The sequence below is a fragment of the Onychostoma macrolepis genome, chromosome 04 (assembly GCF_012432095.1).
Source record: "Onychostoma macrolepis isolate SWU-2019 chromosome 04, ASM1243209v1, whole genome shotgun sequence".
NCBI lineage: Eukaryota > Metazoa > Chordata > Actinopteri > Cypriniformes > Cyprinidae > Onychostoma > Onychostoma macrolepis.
This window is the reverse complement of record NC_081158.1, coordinates 31,070,816-31,087,794: the sequence shown is the minus strand read 5'-3', so window position 1 is coordinate 31,087,794 and position 16,979 is coordinate 31,070,816. Positions and strand designations below refer to the sequence as shown.

Sequence of the window (16,979 nt, the reverse complement as noted above, 5' to 3'; positions counted from 1 at the left end):
TAAAATGCACTTTTATTAAGAATATACAGCCAAAACAACAGAGGTTTTTATCTGGGATATTATTAACTGAAATTAAAACCGTTAAAAAACATTTTTGTGATTTTAAAATGAATGTGAACTAAAAAAACAAATGTGTTTTATTTCCGCTAGTTGCCAAGGCAACATTTCTCATATTTATTTTAAGGTGAAGAACTAAAATAAATAAAAATGAATGAATACAGACATATTTGTAAAATCAAAAACTAATAAAAATGACAAAAACAACAAAATTACTGAAACTTTAACTAAAATTAAAGTGAAATAAAATAATAGCTTATTAACAATATCAACATAAACCATAATTGTATATACATCACAGTAAAAAAAGAATATATAAATTAAACATAAATAGCCTATGTGTATTGTGTCCTGATATTTTTATCGATTTAAAAATAATAATGATTAAATCATGTTTGTTTATAATAATAACAAAAACTTGTTTTAAAAATGTTGCCTAGCCTTTTTATTCTGAACTGGGTGTAAGTTTCGTATCTGTGACAGAAACTGACTCGTGAATTGAAAGTGAAAGTAAAATCAGCTGTTTCTGTTTATGTCTGTATGAAACTCATTGTTATGCTACGAGTAAAACGGGAGCTGAAGCATCTTGAAGCGGGTAAATATTTCGTCAGTTTAGTTTGATTTTCTATAACCAATGCGCAGTTTAATGTTGACACAACAGGTTTCCATAGATACAACACCGAGAAGCATTTGCAGTCGTATCTATCGGTGGATGGGAGAGTTTTGGAGTAAAATGGCTTCTCGACTATACAGCCGCTCTGTATCATGGGATTATGGTAGGTCATCAGAGACTTGCATCCATCATATCACATATTTTTAATAATAATAAAAATACTGCTACTGTAACTACTGTCATTTCGGTCTTTTGAACCATTTTTGAAGTTTATCCAGAAATGATGGAACTATGATCCTAAATATGATCTAATGTTTCAGAAGTGAGGGGCCTTTTAAACTACAGTCTGTCCTGCTGTATTAATGCCTTGCTTCAGTCCTTCTCTGCCACCAATGAACTCCTGGACATACTGAACAAGTAAAGCACTATCTTTTGAATAAGATTCACACTTGCAAGTAGCCATGCTTAATTTGGACATCCAAGATGTAGAGTTTGTTTCTGAACAGATTTGGAAAAATTTAGCATTACATGCTCACCAGTGGATCCTCTGCAGTGAATGGGTGCCATCAGAATGAGAGCCCAAACAGCTGATAAAAACATCACAATAATCCACAAGTAAGACTTCAGTCTGTCATTTAACATCTTGCGAAGTGAAATGCTGTGTGTTTGTGAGAAACAAATCCATTATTAAAGCATTACGAGTCTATAATATATAATATCGCATCCTCTGATGAAAAAGTCCCATCTCCTGTTGTCCTCTAACATCAAAATCCACCAACATATTTGTTTAGAACTGTTTTGTACGGTTTTTCTGACGAGATGACTTATTTTTTTCACTTGAGAAAGCAATATTTTGGATCGAGGACTCAAAGTTTTTTCACTTCACAAGATATTAATTGATGGACTGAAGTCATGTGGATTATGAGATGTTTTTATCAGCTGTTTGGAGACTCATTCTGACGGCACCCATTCACTGCAGAGGATCCATTGGTGAGCAAATGATGAAACTCTGAATTTCTCCAAATCTGTTCTGATGAAGAAACCAACTCATCTACATCTTGGATAGCCTAAAGGTGTGTACATTTTCAACTTTTTTATTTTATTTTTGGGTGAACTCTTTCTTTAAAGATGGCATCCATCAGATGGGACTGATGAGAGGAACGTCCCACTGCAGTTGAGGAACACCCTGGAAGCCATGAGGGACAAATCACATCCTGCTCCACACAAAGACTTCCTCAACTGCCTCTACCGGCAAGCCATCCGACGTATGCGTCATATCACCCTAAAATCTTATGCTTATGGAAATAATGTCACTCAGTGGTGTCTTTCTGTCATTCTGCTGTAGCATCCACTCAACAAGATGCAGATGAAATATTTCACATCATCCTTAATCTGAGTCAGAAGCAGATGCCTGATGCTGTGGTGGGTTTTCATTAAAAATAGATGCACAGATTTTGTTCAGTATACTGTCAGTGTAAATGAGGATAATCAGTTATGTTAAATTCTTTGTCTGTTTACTCTTTCAGGCTCAGGAAATCCGCAGTCTCTATGAGATAAAGGTAGAGACCCAGGTGGTGTGTTCAAAGTGCAAATTCATTCACAGAGCACCCAGCTCTCTTTTCAGCCTTCCTTTGGCAATCTGTGAAAGAGAAAACACCCTGGTAAACAATTTAAAGTGAAATTTAAAGGAAAATCATCTAAACCTGTTGAACACAAAAGAAAATATTTTGAAGAATGTTGGTAACCAAACACTGGTAGCCATTGACCTCCATAGTATGGACAAAAATACTATGGCGGTCAATGGCTACCAGCAACTGTTTGGTTACCAACATTCTTGAATCTACATTCATTTTTAGTCATTGTGCATCAGTAATGTACATTGTAATGTAGAAGATTTGAGCTAATCAAGCTTTATTATTCTTCCTTATGTTCTTTAGGAAAGCTGCATCAACTCTTTTTTCAAGCAACAAAAGCTACCGGACAGCGAGAAGTTTTACTGTGACCGGTGTGATGAAAAGCAGCCGTCCACTCATGTGTGTGCTTTATTTGTTATTATCTAATAGTATAATCTTTCATAAATTTCGACGATTTGTTTTTATGTGGTAATATAGCAAATCCAAGTAAGATTTATCCTGATTTCAACACATAGTGCATTGTAAGTTAATTGTTTATTTATTTATTTATTTTTTGTCATGTAGGAAGTGAATCTTGTCTCATTGCCTCCGATTCTGTGTGTCCACTTGAAAAGATTCAGAAACAATGATGGTTTCACCAGGAAACTCTCCAACAAAGTCACCTTTCTTGAAACATTCGGCAGTGACATTTTTACTGCAGGAAAATCAGAAAATGTATGTTTAGCATATATTTAGTAAAGAACTCTGCAGTCATAGTAATATTGCCATATGCTTGATTTGTTGTATGCTTGTTTTAGGCTGATTGTCTCAAGGCTGATGAGTATTACAGTCTCTATGCTGTAATAGTGCACATAGGAACTGCCATGTTTGGACACTACACTGCTTTCATCAGACCAAATCAGGACCAGATGTGGTATTATGCTGATGACTCCTGTGTGCGACCAGTAAGAGATAGTGACTGACTGATTTAACTACTAATATCTGAAATAGTAAAGACTGAAATGAAACTGATATTGATATGTAATTATTTTATTTATCACAGTCCACATGGGCAGATGTGCAGGACACATATGGAGGGTCCCGTCAGTATGGGTATGTTAAACATCAATAATTCTAAACTTATATAGCTTCACACAGGCACTTCAAAGGAAAGCAAAACAAAAATGCAAATCTTTTAAATAATTACTTTATTCTCTTTGCGGTTTTTTCCCCATGACACCTTCCAGGTTTTAATTATAATTTTGCATTCTGTTTTCAGAGACACAGCCTACTTGCTTCTGTACAGGAAGAAGAGCAGAAATTTATCTGGATAACTGTTGTGTACACTGCAGCACTTGATGAACACTATATGAATTAATACAGAGAAAATTCCAAGAATATGACCGAAGTCTATTTATATTTTGGGTATAAGTATGAAGAAAGGTTTTTAAGAATGTAAATCAGTATATTTTCATATTGATTGGGGTTTATATAGGACAGTATTTTGGATAGGGTTATGCTATTTTGCCAGAGAATGTTTTGTGAAATTTATGGATATTGTTAAATACAAATAATAATATGTTTTGAAATAATGTTGTCTTTTATCTCAAGTTCTTACTGTAAAGCTCTAATGTAAAAATACTGTGCAAAAATAAAATGTTTTAAAAAGGTTGACAGGCCACGTAGTTGACTGGTTGAAAGCCACCATAGATATATATAGGAAATAGATAGATATGTCTGTGGAAAGCCACAACGAGACTTTTATTCTGAAAAATGCAAAGACGCAACCTGGCTTTTATTTTGGAAAGCATCCATACCATGGCATTGCCTCCGCACGTCCTGGTAAACACCTCTGTTATGATCTTGTAGGTGAGCAAACGTTGTCTTAAACCATATTTCTTACAAGAAAACTGTACTACGTAGATGAAGATTACTTTATCCATTCAATAAATCGGCTTTTAGCACCATAATAATCTATAAAGTATGACAATACAATATGAGGAGAATTATATTTGAGGAGAATTTCAGTCCACATTTTTTTGTGTTATTTGTGTGTTGCATGCAATTAAACATAATAGGCAATACATTGTGGTGTATTATTTTTTGTTCTCTGTTTGTTTTAGGTTTATTGTCTGCCTCAGGATAAAAAGAGAGACATTAAAATGAGTAATCCACTTAGAGGTGAAGTTATAAGGTTGTACAAAAATGTAAGCAGCATTTTCTGCATTAGTTTCCTTCTGCTTTCTTTTTTCATCTGTTCTTTTCATATGAAATGTTGTCCAGTGGTACTTTGTGTCATCCTTTACTGGACATAACATTGCATGGCAGCCAAGTCATAAAATAACCAAACACAGAAAGAAGAAATGTAAAATTGTAATGATGACTATGCATTGCTTGGATAATGCATTTCTTTTCTACAGCTTCTGTATCTTGGACGGGAATATCCAAAAGGCACTACATACTTCAGGGAGCGTCTGAAAGCAGCTTTCATGAAGAACAAAGATGTCACCGAGCCTGAGAAAATCCAAAAGCTGATTGACCGTGGAGAGTTTGTGATCAAAGAACTCGAGGCACTTTACTTCCTCAGGAAATACAGAGCAATGAAGAAACGCTACTATGAACCAGAGCATTAATCGATGTTTCTGTCGCATGTGCCAGACTGTACAGTATATATGTCAAATCATTATTTTCTGTACATTTCTGAAAGTCTGTATTTGATGTGTTGCACATAACAGATTTGGACATAAACATTTATTTTTACTACTTCTTCTAAGTCCCTGTTAGATTTACAGTAGACAGTTATTTGTGATGACAAGTACGTATGTGTGTATATTTAAAGACATTTCAGTTTTATAATGTTCTAAGCAGGTGTTTGTGTAGACAGCTCTACATCACAGAAAGCAAAGTTGGTTTTTCCAAAGGATTTGTCCAGCTCCTGCACCAGATCAAACTTTCCTGTGCTACCGGAAACCTTTTAGTGCAAAAAATTTAAAATGATAAAAGTGATGGGAATAGTGTGAGTATATTTGTACATGTATATTTGTATATATGCATGCATTAAAAAATATACTCACTTTTGCTTTGAGTATATTGTAGGCTTTGTAGAAGGTGAGGTCTTCTTTTGATAGCGTAAGCCCAGACTGCACTTTCATCTGTCTGCCGCCTTGGAGAGAAACTAAAAAACATCAGTTACTTTGAACAAAGACAGCAGGGTGCTTCACATATCAGAATGTCTCATACCTGAAAGTATGCTGACAACGAGACCCACGGTGATGACCGTCACAGTCCCCAATGGGCCAAAGTACAGGTATGAGAGCGAGTACCAATTATCAGCAAGGAAAGGCCTGTTAAGAAATGGATCTTGTTATCTAACAGCCAATAGATTTTGATTTAGCTGATTTTTGCAAACCTACCTTTCTAGAATTTCCTCTGTGCTTGCAGTCCAGTTAGTGCCGCCTGAGAAGTTACAGCCATGTGTCACCAGAGCCAATGGTCTGCTGTTCTCTGGTCGTGGCGGGTATATCTGTGCCCCGATGCACACCCACAGTGACAGCGCCAAACCAGATATCAACCCTGCCAAACCTCCCTAAAACAAGCACACTTTTAAAGGAATAGTTGACCCGAAATCACTGAAAATTTACTCAGACTCTGGCCATCCAAGATGCAGATGAGTTAATTTCTTTATCAGAACAGATTTGAATGTAATTTATCATTACATCACTTGCTCACTAATGGATCCTCTGCAGTGAAAGGGTGCCGTCAGAATGAGAGTCCAAACAGCTGATAAAAATATCACAATAATTCACAAGTAATCCACACCACTCCAGTCCACTTTTCCCTGGATGAAGCATTTTTATGGATTATGAACTCATATTTTGGTTAGAAGCAAAGGTTTAAAGTTAAAACTCCATAATGTTGGATTTGTTTCTTACAAACATGCAGCTTTTCACTTCACAAGAAGTTAATTGATGGACTGGAGTCATGTTGTGGATTGTGATGTTTTTGTCAGCTGCCTCATTCTGATGGCACCCATTCACTGCAGAGGATCCATTGGTGATCCAGGTGATGTAATGCTAAATTTCTCCAAATCTGTTCTGATGAAAAAACAAACTCATCTACATCTTGGATGGCCTGAGGGTGAGTAAAATTTAAGCAATTTTTCATTTCATATTAAAATTCAAAATCTATTCATGCAAACCTTTGCATTAGCGCAAGGAAACAGGATGCCAAGAGAAAAAAGGCCCAGTAGAGGTCCGCCAACCACTCCTGCGATACTAATAGCAGCCTGTTGAGGAACAAACAGACAGAAAAATTAGGATTATTTCACCATTCGCCCTGTAATTTCACATAATTCTTCAGTAACCCACCTGTAGAATCCCTCCCATTAAAGATGCAACACCAGCCATTCCTATGCACACAGCACCATAAAACACACCTGTGATTGGGGAATATTATCTAGTTTAGTATAGGTGGAATCACTGATTATGCATTAGTGGGCTCTAAGTGAAGATATTCACTCACTCATGCCCTTTGAAGCCCAGGACAGCTGCTTTTCTGACAGACTGAAGTATGGCCGTATCAGATCTGCAATAGTTACTGCAGCCAAAGCATTTACACTGGAGGAGACTGTACTGTAGACAGTAAACATGTAAACATGATATAATACAAGATACTATCTTATTATTATATAATAATATAAGATAGTAAACATGATATAATACATGCTCAAAAATTTTACATTTATAAATGTGGTACGAACATTTTGTATTTAACTCACTCACATATCGCTCCATATTAGGTTTCCCAAAGAACCTTTCAGTGAAGTTTTCTTATGCTGCCTTCAAGTGCTATCGGAATTATCGTAAATACGAGTTTCCCAATAGGATATTGGACGTGAACGGCCTCTCAAGTCGTATTTACTAGTGGGAAATTCGGAAATATTTTTGATACCCGAGTTTCCGAGTTGGGCAGGTCATAAACTTTAAACATGGTGGAGGTGATAATCTGCTGTCAATCCTGTTCTCACAACAACTACATCCCTTTGTCTTGTCGCTAAAGTAGTGTATTTATAGGCTAGATATGAACGATCATGCGAAGCATATGTAGCCTATGTTTTATAAGCAGTGAAATAAGCATGCATTTGACCGAAATTCCAGAATTGTCAGCGAACTGCATGTAGCCTATAGCGCGATGAATGTTTATATGATTGTCAACCAATGGGATGCTATTCATAAATGGGAAATAGGAAATTTCCGATAGCACGTGAAGGCAGCATTAGTGTGAAGAACATTTGAAAAAACTAAAGAAATGTTCCATGGATGTTAAAGGTTCTTTATGGAACCAGGGATGCCAGTGAAGATCTTGTTAACTAATTTAGTTAACTAATGTTAACAAATGAAACTATAATGTAAAGTGTTTCCTGATTTTACATTTAATTTTTACTTTGTTATCTCACAACACTATCAGAACATTATAATAGACTATAGCACAAGAGAGTTATAGTTTAATGGTAATTTATTGTCCTTTTTTGAGTCACGCTTTAATTGTATGTCAAAGAGCTGCTTGGACATTCTGTTAAATATCTTCTTTTAGGTTCCACAGAATTTCAAATGGGTTTGGAACGACATTATGGGTATAAGTAAATGATGAATGTACTTTCTGGGTGAACTATCTTAACGGAGAACAAACCTTAATGTGCCACTATATGCTGCAGCCACAAACAGTCCTGGCACGCCAGGATATTCACTTAGGATGTCCAACACCAGGTATGGCATAAGCTTATTGCATACAATTATAAGAAACATTAATGTAGCACATTCCGAATTGATCAATAATGTCATATAAATGTTAATGGAGATTTTTAATAACATGCACATGTATTTTTTTTTTGCATTTGAGATGCATTGTTGTGGTTTGTACCTGATCCAGAGCAGACACCTTTCTTGCTGTCCATGGATCACAGTCCTTATACAAGGAGTATAGACACAAGCCACAAAATACTGAGCATATCGATATAGCCCAGAGACATACTACGCTAATATATAAAGCCCTGGATAGAGACAAAAACAAAGAAAAGTGGTTCAGATATTGCATTCCTTTTAGTGTGAATTTGTGTTTTATGATTTGTGTAGTGCTCACATTTTTGCATGGAACATGGACTTGCATGATATGTATCTTTGCACCTGAGATTGATTGATACCATAGACACTGGTCCAGAGGAACGTCCCTCCCACTGTGATGCTCCAGAAAGTGTGCCGCCTCAGAGGGTTTGGATCGAAGCTGAGAGGGTTGGACACAGCATGAGAAAGGCAAGCGTTTAAAGCAAAAATGATTAATAGGAAGAAAATAATAATAATACAAACGAAGTTCCAAGTGCCCAACCAAAGAGAACGTTAATCACTAATGGTGAGTTAAAAAAAAAAAAAACATTTTTGGAAAATCAACATCCATTTATGAAGTCAGCTTATGTGATGTTCTCTCAAATATTTCAGTTGTATTGAAAATTCAACATTCAACATGACTTTTGACCATTATTCTTAGTTAAACCTAAATTGTTGTAATATGCTTATGACTCGTGAATGTAATGTTCAGTTAACTGAAATAAACCAGGCTTGATGACGTATGCAGCCTACAAATGCGACCTCCGGAGAGTAGCATCTGCCTGCAAAACCGGAGGCTGCATTTTCAGGACCGCAGTCCTAGGACCGCATTTCTAGGACACCTAGGTTTTTAGTGACAGCGCCACCTACCGAATTAGAGGACCAGCGAAGATGGCTGACAGTCAGAGTGTGAGTATCAAATGTGAATACATTTTTATTTGTTTAACATTAAAAACAATTGTGATGCATTTCATTGGGAAGTTAACGTAGCCGAAGTGATCGTGATTTGCTAAATAGTCTTGAATTCATAGCCATCATATATTAGCCTCTAATGCTGTAAAATGAATTGTTAGCATGATAAGCCTGTGTTGAATTACTGGCAGCACAATAAACTGTAGCACGTTCGTTGTGAAAGCTTGTTAATTACTCATTGTTTTTCCATTTTAATTAAGTTAAAATAATCTTAATGTTTTAACTGTCACGTGCTCACAGTCAGCCTGTTTAACATTACCCCAATATACATGTTATGAGTACGTCTCTTCATTTTGACATGGTTTTATAATATTGGTTGAGACATATGACATTTTAATAGTCAGACATAACAGAGAGGCCATCATAATAATTGACTGTTAAAATACCACGTGTTAGATTGTGTCATTTACTGTGTACTGTACTCTATATGAAGTGCTTTCAAGGACTCAGGGCAGGCAATAGTATGACAAAAGATAAATAAATAAATTGGTCAAGTATTGGAATTGTTTTTACACAATGTCCAGTGTATCCTTTTTTAAGCGTTAACAGTATTTCTGTTAATTGCATTACTGCATTAATAGGAAGAAAATAATAATAATACAAACGAAGTTCCAAGTGCCCAACCAAAGAGAATGTTAATCACTAATGGTGAGTTAAAAAAAAAAAAAAAACATTTTTGGAAAATCAACATCCATTTATGAAGTCAGCTTATGTGATAATTTTATAATTTTTTTTCCAAATCTTTGAACAGTATGCAATAATAGTTTTATGAACATTAATTGGTTTAATTATTTTTGGATCATATATGTGTGTGCGCTCTGTGGTAACTAAGATCTTTTAAATATGAAATTTAAAATTGTTCAAAAACATGTTCAACTAAATGTTCCTCATTTCATTCACTTCTCTCTCTTTCTCTCTCTTAGGAGTCAGTGAAGACGTCGTCCATGAAGTTCTTTCTATGTGGTTCACATCCTGAACGAATTTGTTTTTGTGTGTGTTCAAGTTCAACTGTTGTAATATATTATTTTATGAAATATACACAATCTTAAATCTACCCCCAAAGTCATCCTTGACTATACCATGATTCCTTGTTTATTTTATTTGAGTTATTATATTATACTACTTAGACCCAATAATTATTCAACATTCCTAGGAATCAGGTTTAATTGCAATAAAGAAAGTAGTATTTGGGTGTAATAAAACTTTTAAAAAACTCTAAAATTCTAATGTAGTTAAAACTGGGTGGAAATACTGCCTTAGTGGCACTTTTTTCAGTCCTCCAAAACTAGGGTCCTGGAAATGCGTTCCTGGGACTGCCGTTCTCCGGCTCGGTAGGTGGCGCTGTCACAAAAAACTAGGGTCCTAGAAGTGCGGTCCTACAACTGCGGTCCTGAAAGTGCAGCCTCCGGTATTGCAGACAGATAATATTGCCTCCGGAGGATGCAGCCTTCCGTTTGAGAAACGGCCTAAGACTCTTTTTCTTTTCTTCTTCTTCTGTTGTTATGTTGCACATTAGCAACATATTAGTGCACTGCTGCCTCTCACTGGTTTATTAATGTCATTGGTTCCTTTGTGGCTACTTGCAGAGCTGGGTAGATTACTTACAAATTGTAATTCGTTACTGATTCCAGATTACATGACAAAAATTGTTGTCAGTAACGTAAACCCTTACATTACACATTTTAGGTAATATAATCAGATTACTTTTAGATTACTTTTGATTTAACTCGGCAGCCATATTTGCAACGCCTCCGGGCAGCTCGTACAAGACCTATCTTAATGAATGGGGGAATCCTGAAATCTCAAAAACTGCTTGCTGAACTCACAATTAAATTACATATGTCAAATCAGCAACAAAAATCTGAAATTAATTGCCCCATGAATGTTGTTTCTTATGCTCAAATAGCAGTTAAAAAAGCATATTTTTCTGGCTAGACCAGGCAATGCGCATGCGTAGTTCCAATGTGCTTATGACTGCACATGTGCATTGGCTGGTCTAGTCAGGTTTCTATGGGAAATTTGGCTTTTAAATAAAACACTTACTAAAAAAGATGAAACATTTTTATTTACCTGCATGCCATGTGATCATTAATCAACATCAAAGAAACCATGAAAACATACAAATGTGATACTTAATTATTGAAATATTTATTTTAAAATCTCAGGGGTACTTAAAGCAAATATATTTGGTGAATAAGGTTTAGATGAAAAAAAGTTTTGGAAGGCCTGCATTACATGTAACTAAGAAATAACGTGAATATGTGCATTTTAATTAGTTATAATTAATAATACATGGTTAAAAAAAACCTACAGAGTAATAATTCAAATAAAAATTAATGTGTTCATCAGTAGTTGATGCAATGTTGAAACCCTTCTTAAACCTGAAATGATTTTTGTAAATCCAGTGGTCAAATGCAGTCGCCACCTGACTAATCTCAACTCAACTCAACTAAATTTTTATTTATAGAACACTTTCAAGGCCATTAAAATGGACCAAAGTGCTGTCCATAAAAATAGAAATACTAAAATTCATACAAACATGGAATAACAAGACATAACAAAAAGCCAATCCTTCACAATTCTTCAACCCAATTAAACGGCAAAAGCTTGATAGAATAAATAGGTCTTCAAGTCCTTTTTAAAAATGTCCATACTTGACGATGATTTTAAGGATAACGGTAATACGTTCCAGAGTGTAGGAGCCGCCACAGAAAAAGCACGGTCTCCACTACGCCTCAACCGAGAGCGCGGAACAATTAGAAGCATATTTTGAGAGGAACGTAGATGACGTTGGGACTGGTAAGGTATTAACATGTCCTTTATATATTCAGGAGCCCGATTATGCAATGCTTTATAGACAAACATTAACACCTTGTATTGTATTCTATATTTTACAAGCAACCAATGAAGGGATATCAATACAGGCGTTATGTGATCTCGTTTTTTAGTATTTGTCAGAATCCTTGCTGCAGCATTCTGGACATACTGAAGACGGGCAACCAAAGATTCACTTACGCCCAGATAGAGAGCACTGCAATAATCCAACCGTGTAGAAATAAAAGCATGCAAAACAATCTCCAAGTCATTATTTGAAAGGATAGATTTCAGTTTAGACAATTTTCTTAACTGAAAAAAAGATGTTTTCACCACGCTATTAACTTGCCGATCAAAGCGGATTTCAGAATCAAAAAGTACTCCAAGATTCTTCACATAACTATTATTAGATAGAAGTCCATAACTTTCAATCAGGTCATTTCCAGGCATTTTGTTCCCAAACACAATAAACTCAGACTTACTCTCATTTAGTTGTAAAATTTTTTTTGCTAGCCATCCCTTTACCTCAGTCAGACACTTATAAAAATTAGCAAAAGATGTACAGCCATCACACTCCAAAGGAAAATAAATTTGAAGATCATCAGCATATAAATGATAATTAATGTTATATTGCCTAAAAATTGCCGCCAAGGGTAACATATATAATGAGAATAGAGTCGGACCAAGAATTGATCCCTGCGGAACCCCCCAAGTGATAGTTGCAGATGACGAGAAATGATTTCCAATTTTAACTAAGCATGTCCTGTCCTGCAGGTAGGAAGAGAACCACTTAAGGGCTACCCCCTTAATCCCAACATAATCTCTAAGACGTTATATTAAAATCGCATGATCTACTGTAAAGTGTTGAAAGCTGCGGTTAAATCCAACATCATTAAGGCAACACTTTTCCCGGAGTCAATACTTAACAAAATATAATTTGTAACCTTTACTGACTCAGTGCTATGTTTGGTCCAAAAACCAGACTGAAAAGTATCCATTATATTGTTTCCACTCAAAAAATCAGCAAGTTGATTATAGACAACTTTCTCTAAAATCTTATTCATAAAAGGTAAAAACTGGTTCAATTACAGCTTGCTTAAACTCTAATGGCACAATGCCATGAAATAAGCTACTGTTTATAATCGGTAATATATTGGGACCAGTAGTGTCTATCACCTCCTTAAACAATCGGGACGGAAGAATGTCCTTTGACTGACTAATGACTGATCTTTGTGTGAATGTCCACAAAACTGGGCTATATATACATATGTATATCATTGGTAGGCTATTTTAGAAAGGAAAATTTAAAAGATGAAAAAGAGAAATTAGGGAGAATCAATGAATTATGAATAATTTATTGCTATTGTGTGAATAATATGTAATCATGTAATCCATAAAAAAGTAACTGTAAATGTAACTTACTATAATTACAAGTACTTAATTTTTGGAATCTGATTATGTAATCCAGATTACATGTAATCAGTTACTACCCAGCTCTGGCTACTTGAATATTTTAAGTAAGTGTCACTCAAAACATAAGTAAATTGTTTTATTTGTCTTGAAAGTAGCTGTAACTTAATAAAACCTAGTACTTATAACAACTAAGTAAAGATAACTAACTATATCTAAGTAAGGTAAACTATTGGATTTTACAGTGCACCCTCATATTGTTCCAAACCTGTATAAGTTTCTTTCTTCTGCTGAACACAAGGGAAGATATTGAAGAATGCTGGTAACCAAACAGTTTTGGTTCCCATTTACTTCCATTATATATTTTGACCATAAAGTGGAAGCCAAAACTATATAGTTTCCGGCATTCTTCAAATGGTCTTATTTTGTGTTATGCCGAAGAAAGAAACTCATACAGGTTTGCAACGACATGAGGGTGAGTAAATGATGACAGAATTTTCATTTTTCTCTGGACTATCCTTTTAATTATGCATTCCTATAGCTATCAGTCATGTCATAACTCACTCCCATAGGTTGAGCCGCCCGCCCTGAGCGGAGTCACTGATGATAGTGGAGATCCCGCCCTGCAGCAGCACTGATTGGACGATAACTGCCAAGAGCCCAGCCAACATGATGCCCACCTGGAATACATCTGTCCACACCACTGCCTTCAGACCGCCCTGCCAGGGTAAAGGGACAGTTCTTTATGATGCACATTTTAGTAAATATACATTATATAAACATAAAATGCCAATTCTAACAAGTGTTGCTACACTCTTAAAAATAAAGGTTCTTTATTGGCATCAATGGCTCTATGAAGAACCTTGAACATCCATGGAACCTTTCAAATGCAGAAAAGGTTCTTTATATTCGAAAAAGGTTCTTTAGATTTTTAAAATGTTCTTCAAAATGGTTCTTCTCCATCACTGCAAAAACACCCTTTTGGAACCTTTATTGTTAAGAGTGTTCTGCATACATCTTGTATACATCTTATATATTTTCACTCAACTGAAATAAAATGTCAATTGAAATAAAATAAAATGTATAGTATAGTATATATATATATATATATATATATATATATATATACTGTATATTTTTGTTTTAGCTAGTTGCCAAGGAAACATTTGCCATTTTTCATTTAGTTTAATTTAATGTACTAAAATAACTAAAACTGAAAAAAAAAAAAAAAAAGAATGACTGTATAGACAATAAAAAACTTATTAAAAACAAAAAATAATAAAACTTTAACTGAAATGAATAAAACATATTAATATTAATAAACATTTTAGTGTTCAATACTTTTGGATGTTAGTATCTCAGTGACACCAAAAAAACACTACACTCCTTCTAACTTACTAATGTACAGTAGAGAGTGCAAACCACTCCGGTCGACACGACAGCACCCCAGAGATCTACACCTGTGACTGAGAAGTGGAGAGAAAGGAGAGAGTTCACTCGACCAGACTGTGCACTATCAAGCATACTTGTTACACCACACACTTCACAAATAAAGCTGTTTCTCTCACACACTTAAAAATAGAGGTTCTTTACTGGCATCAATGGTTCCATAAAGAACACATCCATGGTACCTTCCAATTCCACAAAAGGTTCTTTATAGTGAAAAAAAACGTTCTTTAGATTATTAAAATGTTAAGAACAAATAGTTCAACAAACTGCTCACTAAAAGGTCCTTTGGGGAAACAAAAATGATTCTTCAATGGCATTGCCATAAAACTCTCCTTTTTATTTTTAAAAGTGAAGGAAACAAAGTAGAAACTGCCTCAAGAATAAGATTAATCTAGAATTTTGGATAATTGTTTGTAAGATTTGCAGAAGCGCAAAAAATCCTACCTTGGTTTAAAGCCAAAGCTGGAGCATAAATAACCAGACCCGTGTATAACACCTGAGAAGAGATGGAAAATAGTACATTGAATTCACTGTATGATTTAATAAGACTGATAATGACAAGAAAACACTCACTGTCTGTATGATAAACAGGACTGTCCCAAATAGTCGGATTACTTTATTGTAACGCATCTCCAGATACTGCAAACAAAGGGGGAAAAAATTACATTGCATAAGTTGCAGAATTAATGCACAGTTGAAACATTTTAACATCATTAATATGTTCTACCTCAATAAACACTATTTTAGATTACCAATCAAATGTTTTTATGCATTATTTCATTTTTTCCTGTCATCTCACCTCATAGGTGCTGGTTATTCCTAGTCTGTAGAAGATCGGCAGGAAAATCTCAGAGCTCACAGCCGCCATCAGAACATAAGTAAAGCAGGTGAGGATGAAGATAGCTCCGTACTGATACACCTCCACCGGGGTCCCCAGAACGGTGATGGCTGACATGAAGCTGGCTGTCAGGGACAGAGCCACCGGCACCGCCGTCATACTCCGTCCACCCACCAGAAAGTCTGCGGAGCTGCTCTGACCTCGTTCACTGAAGGCATAGTAAACCCCGATGCCTGCTGAGATCACCAGCATTAAGGTGAAGACCACATAGTCCCACACACTGAAGGACGCCGCACTTGACATCTTAGTGCACGTCTGGACTTCTTTAACAGGGTCTCTTGATTTTACAAGCAAACCTTTGTGACTCTGTTTGCAAAATATTATCAGTGAGCATCAGGAATTTACTCATTGAAAGCTGATTGTTAGGTCAGAGATTGAGTCATGACAGAAAGAGGTGTTTGTTCAGTCAGAGAGTCTCTGCCAAAGCTACTGACTGTGATTGTTTCTGGAGCTGCTTGCTTGTCATCATCCCGCCCCTATCACATTCATTCCTCCTTACTTATACTGCAGTTAGACTGCGCTGTTTCCCCCCGCAGTTATCAAATAATGTGTTTATTCTTGTGTGTGAGATACACATAGATAATTCACTCCCTATTAATAACAAAAGCTGCCTAATGTTATTAACCTCCCAACATTACTAATCTTTTGTGTGTCTAGTTATAGGTTAAATTAATACAATACAGCTTTATTAGTACTAGAAAAAAAATTGGGATATGTCAAGATAATGTTTAGCATAAAATAAATTAGATTATGAATAATAAATTAGTAAATGTTAAAGAAAATAACATGGCCCATGAAATGTTATATTCATATTAATACATTCAGTTAGTTACAGGTAAAATTTTGTCATAGTTTTGTTTTCCAGTTACCTCTTAAGTTATATATATATATATATAGCTGAATGTTTAAATATAGTCAACTTTCATGAATAACAAACCATTGACCAAAAATAAAAATACATCTGTATAACACATTAATAATGTTTAGACATGAATATAATTTTAAATAAACAGAACATTTTGTATATTTTATCATATATAATTAAATTATATTTTCATATTTCTATATGTATAACTGTAATGAATTACCTTAACAAACCATTTACCAAAAAAAGTCTGTACAACACATTATTAGAGTGTAGAACAAATATAATTAAAACAAATAGAATATTTTATTTTATCTTAAAATTTATATTATATATTTATATTTCTACTATATATAATTCAGTTTATAGGCTGGAATAATTTCTAAACCCTTGCAACAGACTGTAAAAA

At 35.1% G+C, this 16,979-nt stretch overlaps 3 protein-coding genes across 6 annotated transcripts; 2 read left to right on the top strand and 1 right to left on the bottom strand.

Annotated features, from left to right (window-relative positions):
* The first annotated feature begins 16 nt into the window (after positions 1–16).
* On the top strand, positions 17–3,955 carry usp18 (ubiquitin specific peptidase 18). Of its 3 annotated transcripts, none has more exons than XM_058773898.1 (11): positions 17–652; positions 729–833; positions 994–1,087; positions 1,799–1,935; positions 2,016–2,092; positions 2,197–2,331; positions 2,608–2,703; positions 2,869–3,018; positions 3,102–3,248; positions 3,347–3,396; positions 3,563–3,955. In XM_058773898.1, the coding sequence occupies exons 1-11, from the start codon at positions 598–600 to the stop codon at positions 3,615–3,617; spliced, it is 1,101 nt and encodes a 366-aa protein (XP_058629881.1). In that variant the 5' UTR covers positions 17–597; the 3' UTR covers positions 3,618–3,955. The 3 variants fall into 3 exon arrangements, with proteins under 3 accessions (XP_058629881.1, XP_058629880.1, XP_058629882.1); XM_058773897.1 differs by having other exon boundaries at positions 991–1,087; XM_058773899.1 differs by lacking the exon at positions 17–652 and having other exon boundaries at positions 665–833.
* On the top strand, positions 3,867–5,046 carry lyrm5a (LYR motif containing 5a). Of its 2 annotated transcripts, none has more exons than XM_058773902.1 (3): positions 3,867–4,148; positions 4,407–4,490; positions 4,704–5,046. In XM_058773902.1, exons 1-3 carry the CDS (start codon positions 4,017–4,019, stop codon positions 4,914–4,916), a joined length of 429 nt encoding a protein of 142 aa, XP_058629885.1. In that variant the 5' UTR covers positions 3,867–4,016; the 3' UTR covers positions 4,917–5,046. The 2 variants fall into 2 exon arrangements, with proteins under 2 accessions (XP_058629885.1, XP_058629886.1); XM_058773903.1 differs by having other exon boundaries at positions 4,060–4,152.
* A 72-nt stretch (positions 5,047–5,118) lies between these two features.
* On the bottom strand, positions 5,119–15,930 carry slc5a8 (solute carrier family 5 member 8). Its single transcript, XM_058773896.1, has 15 exons — positions 15,607–15,930; positions 15,381–15,446; positions 15,252–15,303; positions 14,757–14,824; positions 13,923–14,077; positions 8,422–8,562; positions 8,203–8,332; positions 7,972–8,060; positions 6,805–6,914; positions 6,651–6,718; positions 6,482–6,568; positions 5,697–5,869; positions 5,524–5,627; positions 5,358–5,446; positions 5,119–5,254 (listed from the first exon to the last, which is right to left on the bottom strand). The coding sequence occupies exons 1-15, from the start codon at positions 15,895–15,897 to the stop codon at positions 5,144–5,146; spliced, it is 1,734 nt and encodes a 577-aa protein (XP_058629879.1). The 5' UTR covers positions 15,898–15,930; the 3' UTR covers positions 5,119–5,143.
* Between the last annotated feature and the right edge of the window lie 1,049 nt (positions 15,931–16,979).